Below are 16,553 nucleotides of genomic sequence, written 5' to 3'. Positions count from 1 at the left end.
GGTGAGACTTCCACCTGTTTTATGATGAATTCCAACAGATGCAATTTCCCCATTCATCAACTGTGTGGAGAAAGCGTGGAGACAGGCCTTGCCCTGGGATGGATTCTAATGCTCAGATGAAATGATGGCCCCTACGAATTACACATAGCAGTTGGCACTAACTCCATATTGCACAAGAGACCCTAACTGAGCTTCAAAGCTTGACTGAAGTGTTCCCTATTGTGTGTAAATAATGCTTTAAAAACCATGTGTCACAACGCAGTGGCTGGTGGTGCCCTGGACTCTCTGAGGGCTTCGCCCTGTCTCGGCATGTTTCAAAGGACTATGGTAGATGTACGGCAGTTATGTGAGTCTATGTGCAGCATTGTGGGTGCAGTGATTCGCCTTCTTTCAGAAACGCAAACTTTCCCACCCCCTTGACTTTGCCAAAGATGGTATACCAGATATTTTACATAGCAGAAAACATCACAAAGTCCAAGTAACTTCTTTTAATGTGAGGAGGAAGGGAATGGGGAGTTGGAAAAAAAAACCCAGATTCTAAGCTCTGTTGAATTAGTTTTTGGATCCTGTCCCACTGAGTGGGCCCATGGCTCTTTAGTGCAATAAATTCTGACGGCTCTGAGGGCTGTGGCATTATACACTAGATTGTGGTAGTTGCTGAAATTCCATTGGTACAGTTTTCCAACTTATTCCAGGGTTGCTTAGTCCCTGGAGCCAGTTTTAATAGATGGCTGTGATTCTCCAGTGCAAGAAAAAAAGTGGGGGGAGGGGTTAAGTTCTGCTGTCATATAAGAGAAAATAAGAAAATGGGACCAAAGGAAGTTCTCTTGTTTCTGGACTAAGAAGTATGTGGTTTCTACTATGCAAAGAACCTAAAAACATCTTTGATTGCCTTAAATTTTACAACACACCCACCAAAATATGCTGCACATGTTTCTATTGGGCACAACAGGTATGCCTGGATTTTAAGTTTCTCTCCAAGGCAGCTCAGTGAATCATGGCCCATGGAGACCACACCAGTTCCAGACCACACTCCCCTGCCACATCCCAGGATAGCTTGAAGTAGGAGTTTGTAATCATTCCCACCCTGCCCCCCAGCCTGACAAAGAAGCTATTGAACCTGCGTTTCAAATCCTCATGAAGGCTATTACTGTCCTGCTAGTGCCTTTTCCGAGAATGGTCAACTTCTGGAATAGTTTGGCTTAAATGAGAATGCTTCACTTTCTACTCATGCCTGTAGCTGGTGCATGAAGAAGACGTAGAGGGATTTCCTTTTCTGGTGCTAGATGGCTTGTTCTCTCTTCTATTTTCCTGCATTCATTTCACTATGCCTCTTTTACTTTTTGTCTCTGTGGACAAAGGTTTGTACATCGACTAGATGTATGGTGACTGTTTGGAAGTACCGATATATTAGCTAATTCAAATCACTCTAGAGGCAACTTGAAGACCACCACCCTTGGCCAACCACCAATCCTTTATGTCCTTCATGCAGAGTTGGAATAGTTAGTTCCATACATGCATTGGGGGAAAAATTAAAACAGGGAATCTTTGCATGATGGTGTGTAAAAACTTGGTCGAGTATGTTTTTCTTGATGACAGTGTGTTGCTGTGGTGTGATGTACACACTCTACTTGGCAGTCTTGTTATGTGTCTGTCTGCCAGTATGTTTTTCTGTGTGTTTTGTGTCTCAAAATATAACCATGTCACCGAAATAGAACTGAATGTCCTCCAGCTACCTTAATTCTTGTCTTAAATCCAACTAAACTGCAAAAACAAACCAAAACAAGAACAACCTTTGGGCAAAAGTTGCAATCTAGACAATCGCAATTGGCTTGATTGGACGTGAAATGCTGAGTAGCTGAGGCATGGTGGTGGCCAACTGTTTGGGTCCAGTTATGATATATCGGTATTCCCTAAGCCTCGAATTAAAACCCATTTGCTTGGTTCGGTTCTTCGCTTAAAGAGGTGACCATTGTTGTGAGTTTGATGCTCCACCCCCTTGCCTTGTCACTCACCCTCTTTTTTGCATAGGCTTAAATCAAGTGATGCTTACAAAAAAGCCTGGGGCAATAATCAGGATGGAGTGGTGGCCAGCCAGCCTGCTCGTGTGGTGGACGAACGGGAGCAGATGGCCATCAGTGGTGGCTTCATTCGGAGGTGAGCTGCCCGCAGCCAGCCCTGTAGCAGTTCTCCATTGTTAAGTAACAAATCACCCCAAGCTGAGTGGTTCTTGAAGCAACAGCCATTTTACTGGTTACTTATGAATGTGTATGTTGGCTGTGCAGTTCTTCCAAGAGCCCCTCCTGGGCTCCCTCGTTCCATGAAGATGGGTGCAGGATGATCCAAGATGGTCTCACTTACTCGTCTGGTGGTTGGCTAGGGCAAGGCGCCTCCGCTTTTCTCCTGTGTTGTCCCTCCAGCAAAGAGGCCTGGTTTCTTACATGGTGGTGGCAGCATTCCCAGGAGGCAGGCTCCAACATGCAAACATTTATCAGACAAAGCAAGTCACATGACCACATCCAGCATCAATGCGGCAGTAAACAGGTGTTTCGTTCCATAAATTGAATTGAACAGAACTTATGAAAGAGATTGTTTACAGGGGTGTGGGCAGGGTTAATAACAAGCAATGATAAAGCATTTGTGGACTAGCAATAGCAGGAAGAGTCCTAAAGGGACAGGAGCTGTTATCAGAACCTGACAGTAGTTACCACTGTGGGTGAGGGGCTCTAGAGAAATGCAGCTATTGCAAACCAGCAAGAAATGAGAAAGGGAAATAAATGCCCACATTCCTCTTTCCTCTTGCCCTCCAATATCTTACTGGCCATCTGCCAAAGCCTATTGGAAGCTGGAGGGTAAGAGAATCTGGGTGATGCAGTTGTAGAGAGGTCAGCATCTCTGGGCAGAGAGCAAAACAGGTGAGAGAATGGATCTGAGGGTACAAATAGAATATAACAAACATACCTGACTTACTTCCTTTGAGACCTGGAAGGAAAAGCCAACTTAAAGACCTATATAAAAATCTCAGATTACACAAATCTGCCGATCCAGAACTCAACTCTCAGACCAGAAAACAGAATAAATAATGACAAATATTTTTGTTGTTAAAAATAAAAGAAATAAAACTCCTATCCCTTTTTAAGGCTATATTAGGGCTCAGCAGTGACCAGGGTACCTAGTGACTAGAGTAGTGTACAGATAGTTGTACACCTATCTATTCCCAGGTCATTGTAACTGATGTTACCAATCAATAATCCAGATTCAAATGACAGATCACTGTCACTGAAACATAAGGTTTAGATATCTACATAAAGCCTCACAGATGACAACTCTGTTCTTGTTTCTATCTGTTCCCGGGGCAACCAGACCAGGGGTTCTCCATACTGGCTGCACATTAGAATGACCTGAGGCTATTTTTTAAAAACATTAGTACCTGAGGGGCATCTGGGTGGTTCATTTGGTTAAGTAGGTTAAGCATATGCCTTCAGCTCAGGTCATGATCCCAGAGTCCTGGGACTGAACCTTGCATTGGTCTCCATGCTCAGTGGAAAGCCTGCTTCTCCCTCTGCCTCTGCTCCTCTCCACCACTTGTTTTCTCTCTCTCTATCTCTCTCTCTCTCTCTCTCTCTCTCTCCCTCTTTTAAATAAGTAAGTAAAGTCTTTTTTAAGAAAAAATCAGTACCTGAGCCTAATCTATACCAACAGATTCAAAATCTCTAGAAGTTAGACTCAGGCATCTCTGGTTTTTAAAGCTTCTCAAGTAATTCTAATATACTATCAGTATTGTGAATCATGGAGCCAGAAGTATGCCTTACCTGTTGATGATCATTTAAATAAGCTTCTTTTCTATGTAAGAAAAGTAGGAAGTTCCCCCTTTAATTTCCCCTGCCCTGGGCTGCCTTAAAAACCTTGGTGGGCCAGTCTATACTGGGAGTTACCATGGGGGATGAGTTTTAACCCCATCGGACATCTTTAGCATCACCATCTGCAGTGGGAAAATGTTAATTAGTCAGAACATTCTAGAATGAGTACTTACCATTTACAATAAAGAGTTACTACCTTCTTAACTCTTAAGCTATGAAAAAAATGACAAGGTGGTAAGGCACTTTGAGAGTCAACTCCTTCCTTCCCAAACTGAAACAATATTTTATCACAACTTTTTCCCCTGAAATCACCCATTCAGAATGCCACCAACCCCCCCTCCCCCTATTGCATTGAAATCTGAGCAAATAGAAATCTTGAATAAGTAGCTCCCTTTGGAGTTCTTGGGAGCAAGCAGGATTAAGGGCAGATTGTAATTATCATTACTCTTCCCATGTATTTGGGTCCCAAATGGGGAAGAAGATGAGCAGAGAAATTCTCTGACTTAACACAAAAGCCTTTCTTTCTCAATTTAACTTTTGGAGACTTTGGTTGACATTTCAGAAAGAAAAATATAATTTCTAACTAATTCCATCTTCGTTCTCTGACCGGCAATCCTCTCAACAAAAGGATTTTATTCTTTTTTTTTTTTTTTAAGATTGTATTTATTCATGAGAGACACAGAAAGAGAGAGACAGAGACACAAGCAGAGGGAGAAGCAGGCTCCTCACAGGGAGCCTGATGCGGAATTCAATCCTCGGACTGGGATCATGCCCTGAGCCAAAGGCAGATGCTCAACTGCTGAGCCACCCAGGCATCCCAAAAGGATTTTATTCTTAAAAATGAAAATTGGGATAAACATATGAAGGGAGGAAATGATGTGCTGGTGGAAATGAGATAAGTAGATAATCTAATATGCCTTCCTTAAAAATTGAAATTCAAGGGGTTCAAAAATGAAATTTAGAAAATATTTTTTAGGGGTGCCTGGGTGGCTCAGTTGGTTAGTTTGACTCTTCATCTCAGGTTAGGTCTTGATCTCAGGGTTGTGAGTTTAAGCCCGGTGTTGGGCTCCATGCTGGGTGTGGAGCCCAATCAATGAATCAATCAATCAAATTATTTTCTGTTGTATGAGAGCTAAAATGTTCTTATATTGAACAGAGATTAAAAGTAGATGGGATTGATACCTAAAGGTCTACAGATTTTCCCTGAGCTTTGGGTCCTTGGTATTTGAGTTTTTTTCTCAATTTCTATCTTATAAAAATTGCATTTTGACTCCCAGGGTAACAAATGATGCCCGAGAAAATGAAATGGATGAAAACCTGGAGCAGGTGAGCGGTATCATTGGAAACCTTCGTCACATGGCCCTGGATATGGGCAATGAGATTGATACACAGAACCGCCAGATCGACAGGATCATGGAGAAGGTGAGCTTGTGGCAGTCAGCGAGCTTCCATTGTTCATTACTTCTGAAATACCACTGAGGAAAGATGAAGGGCATAAGCCCCTCAAACTGTGTTTTGTATTCAGGCACACGGGATAGATGGAAATTTCCCTCTTCATTTCCCAAAAGTTCACCAACATAAGTAAATAAGAGGGTAGAATTTAATCTATCAGATATTCCTCAGAGGCACCTCTATTTCGGGTATTGTGCTAGGCACCAAAGGACATGAAGATGAGAAAGACATTATCCCCACTGCTAAGAAACTCACAGCCTATGGGGAGCAGTGAGCCTCCAGATGAATTTACTACCACACAAAATATAATTTGCTGAGAGTGCCACACATAAAATGCTAAGTAGGGTTAGATGAGGAAAGATCTAAGTGATAGGAAAGAGATAGAAAAAGATTTTCCTTAAGTGATAGGAAAATCTCCCAAAAAGTCAAATTGAGTCTCAAAGTTTGGTTAGGAGCTTGTCAAGAGATGATGTAGGAATAGAATCAGGAAATAGGGGAAAGAACACTTATTTTAGTTTAACCAGAAGATGAATATGAGCTTTGATTTATAAATGCCAAAGCTTTAATAATAGTTCAAAAAGGCCCAGATTCCATTTCCAGTTCAACAGTTCACATGTCCAGATCTCAAAATAGAAAGCATAATCTGATGAAGTTGAGTTCACACAAGGACACCAGATGTGGCTCTAAGACTGAACCCCCTGGTGTCAACAAGAAGCATAAAGAAAAATGAAGAGAATAGAATGGGAAGGGAATGGTTTTAGGGGCTTGAGATTGGAAGGAAACAGAAAGAAACACCAGATACCTTTTATAAGAAGATTTGGGGCACCAAAACCTGATATTCCACCCTACACAAACCTGAAATACTGTCTATGATCTTGTATTCTGCTCCCTTCCCAATCAGTAGAGTCCTGAATATTGCTTATAATCTCATAAGATGTCAAAATGCCAACAGGAAGAAATAGATACATTACAGGCTTAATGGTAATGGTGCATCTGTAACCAATGGTTACATTGGTTATTTACTGGGAAATGCTGAATTTTTCAAGCTGAAACCCTGAGTTTCTTTTGAACGATTCATTCCACTTTGGTGAGCAGAGAAGGATGCTTTGAAAATAAGGCTAAATACTGAGTTTCTTGGTACTCAGACATCCTCCGATGACTTGAAAAAGGAAGGAGTAGACATCAAGGGAACGCTTGGCCCTGTTGCGCTCTATGTGCTTCATATTAAAAATATCTCATCACGTAATATTTTCCCTGATCAATGTTGAGTTACACAGATGTCACTATTGGCTGGCAAAAAGCTTGTGCTTTGCTTACTTTTACAAGTCATGACACTCTTACCATTGTTAAGAGCCTTTGATATGCCAAGGCTTTTAAAGCTGCACAAATCAATAGATTTTAGAATAATATTGAGAGTTTCAAAAAGCGCTGGAGCTGACACAAACTGACCTAACCCGTTATGGCCCAGAAGAATGAACTAAAAAATAATTGCCGAACCACCTTCCATCAGGAAAATTATTTGAAAAAACAAGAAGTACTCATTTTCTGTCAATGGACCCAATTTACTCACAGATGTGGGGAGATAATGTATCTCTAACTCAATTAGAGTTCCAGAAGGAGTACCTTTACTAAGAGAAGGGTCAAATCTTTATTGATAGAGTTGGACTTCCAGCAAGAAAAAGAGTTCCTGGAAAGGCAAGTGGCATCTTAATTCTACCACTTTGCATTTCTAGTTCCCTTCTCTAGGGAAAACCTTTCATTTTGGGCCCAATTTACTACAAGGGCAAAGACATGCAGCTATGAATTATAATTGGAAGTCAGGCAAGTGGATGGGAAATAACCGTTATGGTTTGTATCATTCTCTAAGTGCTGGATTGTTTAAGAAGTGAGAGAGGGGTCTATTTGCCTTCGAATAACTAGCCTTTGTCTTACCCTCCAAATCACAATCTGAACATGACTCGATAGAGTCTATTTCAACCCAGTATCGCTGCAAATGATACATGTTATATAAACTACACATTTTTTAAATAGATTTCTACCCTCTCACGTAAGTTCTCACTTCTGCTAATAGGAAACAGAATACAAAGATCTCTTGCATATCTAAGAGTAAATTAAACTCACACTCTAAGAATAAGAATCTTGGGGCACCTGGATAGCTCAGTTGTTCGAAGTCTAACTCTTGGTTTTAGCTCAGGTCATGATCTCAGGGTCATGGGATGGAGCCCCCTCTCTGGCATATGAACAGAATGAACACAAAGGCATTCTCCAAATACCACAGAGACATCTAAAAGGAGATTACCTCAGGATTCTTCCTAAAAGATGCTATTTCTGTTATATAATAAAGATGTAGTACCTTTTGCATAAGGTATATAGGTTTGAATTTTGATACGCTTCAGAGAAAATTTAGGTGGAAATCACAGATCTTCAGTGAATGTAGGTCTGTTCTGGATCCTTTGACAATGTCCAAAGATTAACCTCTATTTCAAAATTTCTCCTTCTACAACCAGATGAAGGCTCACCAGTGCATTCTTAATGCAAGAGTTTCCAGAATGCTTGCCTCCAGAAATGCCATCCATTTTTAAATTAATGATTTTCCTCATTTGAGCTTTTCTTAGTATTTAGTCTGGAAAAATAGCATCATTTAATCTGCAGAAACATTTCACATTGGTCTGAGCTTATAATGCTCTTTGCACCAAAATGTCATTATTTCTAATAGGATTTGTAGCTAAAGGGGGAAGATTTAAGAGCCAAGTAAAATTGGAGAGAATACCTGTTTTCCAAATCAGGAACCTAAGGTCCAAAATATGAGTCTATAGATCAAAACAATCAAGGAAAATTAATGCCCTATGTTAACTTGTTTTCAAAGTCAACTTTTGATTATCCAAACAGATGGTAGGAAATCGTTGACAGATAATTCAGAATTTTGAATAATCTAGCAATATTTCTATTTTAACTTGGCAAATTTCTAGTTGAATATAAATAACTTTAAATATGCTTGGAATTCACAATTAAACTAAATAAAGAAGATCCAATTCTGTGGAGATTGGAAAGCACCAAGCACCATAGTAAATGCAAAATCAGTAATCACTGAACAAATACTGGTTGATAGAAAAGCAATTCAGTTTCCCTACACTGCCTCTCAGTTTTGTGTTCCACTTTCCAGGCTGGAGAGGGACAGACACCATTACCAATCGTGATAGGACAAAACAATAGCCTGAACAGTATCTTCATCTTTGCCTCTGCTTGCTCACTCATACCTTTTTCAGTGGTATTGGGAATAGATAGTTCATTTTCTGGGGTTTAAAAGTCTGTCCTGGTAGCAACTCTTGGTTTCATGCTGCATATATAGCAAAAGGTAACTGAAGCAGTGAGATCAGTCAAGGTACAGAATTATGGTAAAGTGCTCTTGTGCAAACAAGCCAATGATAAGGGGCACCTGGCTAGCTCAGTGAGTAGAGCACATGGCTGTTGATCTTGGGATCATGAGTTCAAGCCCCATATTGGGTGTGGAGCCTACTTAAAAAAAATACAAGCCAATTGTCAAACTCATAGGAGTGAGTCTTCAGAAATGGGGCTAAAAGTTACTAAACATCCTGAAAACAAGTCAAGTTTTCACCCAATAACAATAATTGCAAGATAGAATATATTGAGCACTTAATCTTTGCAAAAAATTATTCAAAGCACATTATATGTACAAACTCATTTCATTTTCACAGCAGACCTAAGTACTACAACAATGATTAACATAGTGATTACTAGTGTGGACTCTAGCTCCAGGCTGCCTGGTTTCCTCATTTGGAAAAAGGAATTAATAATAGTATATACTTCATAGTTATATCAATCTCGATGTCAAGGTTGAATGAACAGGATATAGACACTCATGCTTGTTAGCAGGATTCTTTTTTGCCCCAGCTTATAGACGAGAAAGCTGAGGCCCCAAGATTAAGTAAGTGGCCTGAAGTGACTCTGCTAATAAGTTAGCCATGATCTGAACCCAGCTGTTTAAGTGGTGCTAATTCAACTCAATCCTGCAGATGTGAATGCCATCCATAGACATCACTGGGTGCTATTCCAATAGAGAAAGATAAATGAGGTAACCCTGTCCTCAAAAGGGTGCTCTCCGGTAAGGTAAGACAGTCATGGGAACCAAGCTTCTATGATCATGTCCAAGTAGAGCCACAAGCAATTATTCTGGGATGACAAAAGAAGAAAGGGTCAATTCTGACAGGAGAAGTTTCAAGATGCCTTCCCTCAAGAAGGGGGCAATTGAAGAGACCCAGAAGAAAGAATGGAATGTCAAAAGGCAACCTAAATTCTGTTTTCTTTTTCCTTTTTTCTAGGCTGATTCCAACAAAACCAGAATTGATGAGGCCAACCAACGTGCAACAAAGATGCTGGGGAGTGGTTAAATGTGCCCACCTGTGTTCTCTTCCAAATGCTGTTGGGCAAGATAGCACCTTCATGCTTTTCTCATCGTATTACCTAGTAGGTCTGCACACATACACATATCAGTCCACCCCCATTGTGAATGTTGTCTTGTGTCGTTCATCAGCTTCCCCAAAATATTATGTGTCTTTTGTTCTTTCCGAGTCTCTTTCTTTCCAAAGGTTGTATATAGTAGTCATTTAGTGGCTCTGACTCCCTACATAAGATGTCTTGGATTTATTTTTCCTTTTCTCTCCTCAGTGGTGTTTGCTGAATGACAACAATTTAGGAATGCTCAATGTGCTGTTGATTCTTTCAATACACAGTATTGTTCTTGTAAAACTGTGACATTCCACAGAGCTACTGTCACTATACTTTCTTTGGGTGTCAGGCTCTGAAACTCTCAAAATTTGCTGTCCTTGGTTCCTCATGGCTGTCATCTGTCTTTATGATTTCATAATTAGACAATGTGGAATTACATTACAGGCATTGCACTAAAAGTGATGTGATTTATGCATTTATGCATGAGAACTAAATAGATTTTTAGATTCCTACGTAAACAAAATCTTTCCATGACAGTAGCATACTGATGAGAAAACACACACACACAACAGCAGAAACAACAAAACAACAACAAAGCATGCTCAGTATTGAGACACTGTCAAGATTAAGTTATACCAGCAAAACTGAAGTAGTTTCACTTTCTTTCTGTCAATATATAGACTTATTAATCATAATCATCCTTTTTTTAAAAAAATGAATTTTAAAAAAGATGGATTTGACACACTCACCATTTAATCATTTCCAGCAAAATATACGTTTGGCTGAACTATGTCAAATGAATGTAATATAGGATTTATTTGCTGCTTTTGAAGGCTATGTTTTGGAGAAAGCAATCTTGCTGTGAAACAGTGTGGAGATGTAAATTTTTATAAGGCTGACTCTTATTAATCACCATATCCCCCTGTGGTTTGTTATCAGTACAATTCTCTGTTGCTTAATCTAGAGCTATGCACACCAAATTGCTGAGATATTTAGTAGCTGATAAAGAAATCTTTAAAAAATAATATAAATGAATGAAATATAGATAAACTGTGAGATAAATATCATTACAGCATGTAATATTAAATTCCTCCTGTCTCCTCTGTCGGTTTGTGAAGTGATTGACATTTTGTAGCTAGTTTAAAAATTATTAAAAATTATAGATCCCAGATGTCTGCTTTAATTTCTTCATGGACTCCATCTGACTTTGCACTCACGTGAGAAGAGGAAGCCTGGCCACTCCATCCCATTGCTTCTCAGAAGCCAGTCTGTGTGCTGAGAACATTGTGTGGAAAAAACAAAGATATCCCTTTTAGACACGATTCCTCCAGCAGGTGACACTTCACTTGATTTTTATCATCTGTTTCAGAAATATTTGTGTGTGGATTCAGTGTTAGCTACGGGAGAAAATAGAGTTTCCAGAAGATGGAAAAACATCTATGGAAAAAAAAATCTTTGGTACTCAGACTTGATCCTACATAGATTTAGGTATATCAGGTATCAATCAACTCTTCCTTCCTCTCCCCAGTCCAATCCCACCACCAAAAGTGAACCCTCCACAACCATACCACTGCTACCTCCACTTTTTAAAAATTTTTTATTAGCTTTATTGATTTACTATACAATGCATCCATTTAAAGTATATAATTCAGTAGTTTTTAGTATATTCAGAGTTGTACAATCTAACTTTAGAATATGTCTATCACCCCAAAAAGAAACCCCATTCTATTAGCAGTCACTCCCATCCCACTTCCACCACTAATTTATGTCTGTCTCTATAGACTTGCCTATTTGTGCATTTCATAAAATGGAATTATACAAAATGTGGTGGCCTTTGTGTCTAGCTTCTTTTACATAAGCATAATGTTTTCAAAGTTGATCCATGTTGTAGCATGTAACAACTTCATTCCCTTTTGTGGCCAAATAACGCCCATTGTGTGGATACTACATTTTGTTTATCCATTCATCCATTGATGGACATTTGGATTGTTTCCAGTTTTTGGCTATTATGAGTTATGCTGCTATGAATATTCATGTACAAGTTTTTGTGCAGACATTTTTCAATTCTTTTGATATCACCATTTTTTACCATTATTGCCTCTGTCACTACTAAAGCCAACACTTCCACCACCATCATCTCCATCAACACCTGTATCAGCCCTACCTCCACCACTGCCACTACTGCCTTGATTACCACCACCTTCTCTCCACTTGCTCTGCAACCTCTCCTTTATCTTACCTAATACCTTCAGAGTCTCCATCTTTATCATTGCCATCTCCTCAGCCATGGTATCACCTGCCACCACCACCATCTTTACCAACATCACCATCACCTCCGTCACCTCCACCTCCTCCTCTGCCTCTCTCTTCTACCCCATAATAGTGATACAGATGAATTTGTCCTAGTTGCTTGACTGGCCACCAAATAATTTCACCCTTGAAAGTAGTTCTCAAGGTTTTCTAAGAGAAGTTAAGTAGTGGAAACAATGATGACAAACTCATCATTCTCAGTAAATGTTTGCAGTTATTCACCGTCTTCCCAAGCCTCAAAACAAGTTCTGGACATTCCCAGATGCTCAACAACTATACCACACATTTCTATTTGAAAGTTAAGGTAGTAGAGTGGTTGCTAGAAGAAGGAGAAAGTGGATAAATATTCTGCATATGCCAAAACTGCTAAGGGGTCAATACATGGGTCATATTAGAAAATTCTGTCCTAAATTCCATCTCCTCTCAGTCAGGTGTATTTCCACATTGTTTGAGTAATAAAACCCCATACTGGAATTTTGCTTTAAGGTTTATCATATGATTCATTCTGAAACATATTTCCTTGGATAATTGAGTTTCTCCAGCCTCAACTCTTATGCAGTCAGTTCCTTTTGGCTAAAGGACATATTCTCTAGAGATGAATCAGCTTTGGGTAGGAACCAACTCAGGAAATACATTAGAAATACAATGATTGGGGCAAGGCCATATCTTCTGCCTCCCTCATCCATGGTCTTTCTATAAACAACCAGGAGGTAAAAGGGGGCCCCGGATCCTAAGGGCCTGCCTGCATTTCTAGTTTCAGATTTCCTTCTTTGACATCCTCCCTCAGCATCTCCTTTGACCAACTTTCCCATTCTTTTTTTTTTTTTTTAAGATTTTATTTATTCATGAGAGACACACAGAGAGAGAGAAAGAGAGAGACAGAGATACAAGCAAAGGGAGAAGCAGGCTCCATGCAGGGAACCCAATGTGGGACTCGATGCCAGGTCCCCAGGATCAGGCCCTGGGCTGAAGGCAGCGCTAAACTGCTGAGCCACCCGGGCTGCGTTCGATCTTTGTGTCACTGATTGGCCAGCCAATTGATGACCACACTTGAAATTAGGAAAAAAGAAACAAGATTCATACTTGATGATCATCTGCATGCCAGGTACTGGGCTAAGTACCTTATTTATGTTGACTCAAATAAACCTCCTAAAAAATGCTTCAAAATGGGGATTATTAGCCCATTTTGTGGAAGAAGAAATTAAGAGTTTATTTGAACAAGACCTCTCAGCTACTAAGTGATATAGGTAGGATTCAAACCAGATGTGTACTTCCAAAGCTATAAGGAAGCCTGGAAGATAAATCCAGGATTGTACCTCTCTCAATTCAACTAGCCAGGAAACTCCATGAGATATTTTGCTTCACAAAAAACAGCAAAGACAAATGTACTGGATTTATTAGCCAAAAGTCTTGGTAAACACCTTTGATTCATTTGTTCATTCATTGATGAAATATTTATTGAGCTTCTATGCCAGGCCCTGTTCTGAGTACTGGGAGTACATGTGGCAAGGGGAGGGAAAGAGGCAGCAGAGGGAACAGGGAAAATGGTCAGTGTTCATTGAATTTGTATTCAAGCTGGGGATGATAGGTAATCTATCAACAAGTCAAATATGAAGTATATCAGATTCTACATGTCACACAGAAACGTAACCAGTGAAGGGGAAAAAGAGTTCAGAAGGTGGAGACGGTATTATTTTAAGACAGAATCATTGGAGGAAGACCTCACAGATAAATGAAGTTTAAGTAGAAAATTCTTCAAGATTTGGAGTAACCAAAATGATATGTCCAGGGTGAACTCATTTGAGAAGCAGTGGTTGGGAATGAAGAAACAAATGTACAAACTATATCTTTTCATTTAGTAATACTGGATTTCCTCCTCTGTAACTCAGTAAACACTGATTTTAACTATTTCCTACACTGTCCAGAAGAAACCTGAAAAACCCTTGGCTCAGAGAGGAAGGAGGCAAGTACAGAGGATGAAACAAACAGTGTACAAGGAATGAACATCAAGTCAAATTGTCTTAAGAGAGGAGAAAGTGTTGACTTCAAGCTCCAAGATTTAGGAATTCTCACTCTGAGTGTTCTTCATACAATCATTGACATACTAGTTTACCTTCAAGCAAGTTAGTCATGTATCTCAATTTCTCCATCTAGGATTTGGAAACCCAAATCTATCTCCTAGAATGCAGGACACTTTGGGAAACAAAGAAAAGTAAACCATTAACAAGTCAGTTAATGGGGCAGCCCTGGTGGCTTAGTGGTTTAGTGCTGCCTTTAGCCTGGGGTGTGATCCTGGGGACCTGGGATCGAGTCCCACGTTGGGCTCCCTGCATGGGGCCTGCTTCTCCCTCTGCCTGTGTCTCTGTATCTCTCATTAATAAATAAATAAAATCTTTAAAGAAAAAAAAAATCAGTTAACTCCAATGCCCACAGCTATTTCCAGGATGAGTTGCCAAAGCATCCAGGTATCTAACTATTCCAGAATCCCAATCCCAGATGGGGTACCACCAGCTGATGTCCCCCCCCTCCGCCATCATTTCACCATCCTTAGCTCCTCCAGCATCTTGCCATAACACAGCCTCAAGACTACTCTGTTCAGAGGACTTCCTGCCTTAAGCTCATGATCCTCTTTCCACAAGCAACTCAGAAAAATGTGGCCCATAATCCTTCTACTAAACACTGCTAATGCCCTGCTCATATCCTCTGAGCATTTATCCCTACTCAAAAAAGGCTGTTTGCAGTGAAGAACACTGAAATTCTCTACTTTGGGAGAAAGAACTCCAGAACTGCTCATGTTTTAATGCCCTGGGAAGCAGTCCTTAACCAAAGGTGGATGGGCATTGGTGAGTAGATGCCCAGTTTCCTTGGCCTCAGTTTGGGGTAGCCCCGAGCTATGTGTTCTACATTGTCTGTCAGAGTTCCCCTAACAGAATCAATCTCCAGTTTCTCACATACCTTGCCTGGTAATTATCACTATTTATTGGCTGTCTTTTCTTCTCTGTCTCTTTCCCACCTCACTATTTGTATTTCCTGGAATCTCTTCTCAAATAAACTACTTAACCTGAAATTCTTGTCTCAGGGTCTGCTTCTGGGGAAGCCCTGCCCCAGACAATACATTCTAATGAGATACATGCCAGCTTCTGAGCAACACCCGCCCCCGCCAAAAAAAAAAAAAAAAATGCTGTTGTAGAAAAATGTGCTCTAAAATTTTCACCATTGAAATTCAACTAGTCTTTCTGATTTCTATCCAAAGGTCATGAAAGTCAATAGCATTAATACTGCTTTTGTCATTGGTCATGTCCTAAATGAGGTGGACCCTCTACAGTCCTAATATTATATATTGTTTTCACTGCTGTCAATACTATTAGTGATAATCAGGCAAACTAGACAAAAGATCCAAACAGTATGGTGGAGGCTGTGAACCCTCTATAATAGTTTTCTTACTGCTTTGTAACCAACTGCCCCTAAAATATGGTGACTTAAAACAATAAATATTTATTTAGCTTGCAGTTCTGCAGTTTGGCATTTTGAGCCAGGTTTAGCTGAGAGTTCTTCTGGTCTTGGCTAGGTTCCTCACATGACTATAGTCAACTACAGGTCAGCTGGGCAGCTTAGCCTCTGAGAGTTGGCCAGCTATTATTCTCTATAGGGTATCGTCCAGGAGGTTGACCAGGACTTTTTCTCATGGCAAAGTCAGAAAGAGTGGAAGCATGCAAAGCCTCTCCTAGGCTCACTGCTTCTCCCTTAGTCTAAAGGCCAAAACAGGAGACAGGACCAGTTCAAATTCAAGACATAAGGAAATACACTCCACTTCTTATTGGGAAAAGTTTCAAAGTCATATTGTAAAGAGAAGGGTGAGTAATATGGCTATCTTTACTATCAATCTACCACAACCTCAAAGAGGCCTGTGCAGTTCTCCTTCTTTCCTCTGTGTCTTTAGAATCTCATGGAAATGGGGTGCCTGGGTGGTGCAGTCAGTTAAGCATCCGACTATTGGTTTCCTCTATAAAGTCATGCTCTCAGGTTTGTGAGATCAAGCCCCCACATCAGGCTCTGCTCTCTTTCTCTATCTAAAATAAATAAATCTTTAACAAAAAGAATCTCATGGAAATGAAAGGTTAGGGCAAACCCTCCATGTATCTTAGAGTAGATTCATGCTTAATACTCTCCCCTTTGGTAATATTTAAAAGAATAAGTGTAGGGCTCAATGGGCCAGCAGCCCAAGGGAGGATTTTGAAAACAGCAGAATGATTGTAGGACTGAGGATTGCTGACAGGATTGGCAGCCTGATAAGACTGACCTTAATCCTGAAATAGAAAAACTAATCCCTCCTATTCAAAGCAATAGGGTTTCAGCAGCATCATTAACCCCCAAACAACAGAACTTGAAAAAACAATTTCAAAATGTTCAAAATAGGACTGGATCCTCAACCAGCACTTCACATATACCCTCATTCTAGAAACT

At 40.1% G+C, this 16,553-nt stretch overlaps 1 protein-coding gene and 1 long non-coding RNA gene across 4 annotated transcripts in view; one reads left to right on the top strand and one right to left on the bottom strand.

The window, feature by feature from the left end:
- SNAP25 (synaptosome associated protein 25) overlaps positions 1 to 10,950 on the top strand; it is a 78,522-nt gene extending 67,572 nt beyond the window's left edge. For all 3 annotated transcript variants that reach the window (XM_038571625.1, XM_038571623.1, XM_038571624.1), the window contains exons 6-8: positions 2,032 to 2,157; positions 5,138 to 5,282; positions 9,653 to 10,950. In XM_038571625.1, coding sequence (XP_038427553.1) covers positions 2,032 to 2,157; positions 5,138 to 5,282; positions 9,653 to 9,721 — 340 coding nt within the window. In that variant the 3' untranslated portion in view covers positions 9,722 to 10,950. The remainder of the gene's footprint in view (positions 1 to 2,031; positions 2,158 to 5,137; positions 5,283 to 9,652) is intronic.
- The window catches only part of LOC106557673, an 80,614-nt gene continuing 74,996 nt past the window's right edge, over positions 10,936 to 16,553 (bottom strand). Inside the window, exon 3 of the long non-coding RNA XR_005377578.1 lies at positions 10,936 to 11,054. This is a non-coding gene — a long non-coding RNA (uncharacterized LOC106557673). The remainder of the gene's footprint in view (positions 11,055 to 16,553) is intronic.

Source organism: Canis lupus, chromosome 24 (assembly GCF_011100685.1).
Source record: "Canis lupus familiaris isolate Mischka breed German Shepherd chromosome 24, alternate assembly UU_Cfam_GSD_1.0, whole genome shotgun sequence".
In the NCBI taxonomy this organism is placed as follows: domain Eukaryota; kingdom Metazoa; phylum Chordata; class Mammalia; order Carnivora; family Canidae; genus Canis; species Canis lupus.
The sequence above is the reverse complement of the archived record's forward strand: the minus strand, read 5'-3'. Positions and strand labels throughout refer to the sequence as shown.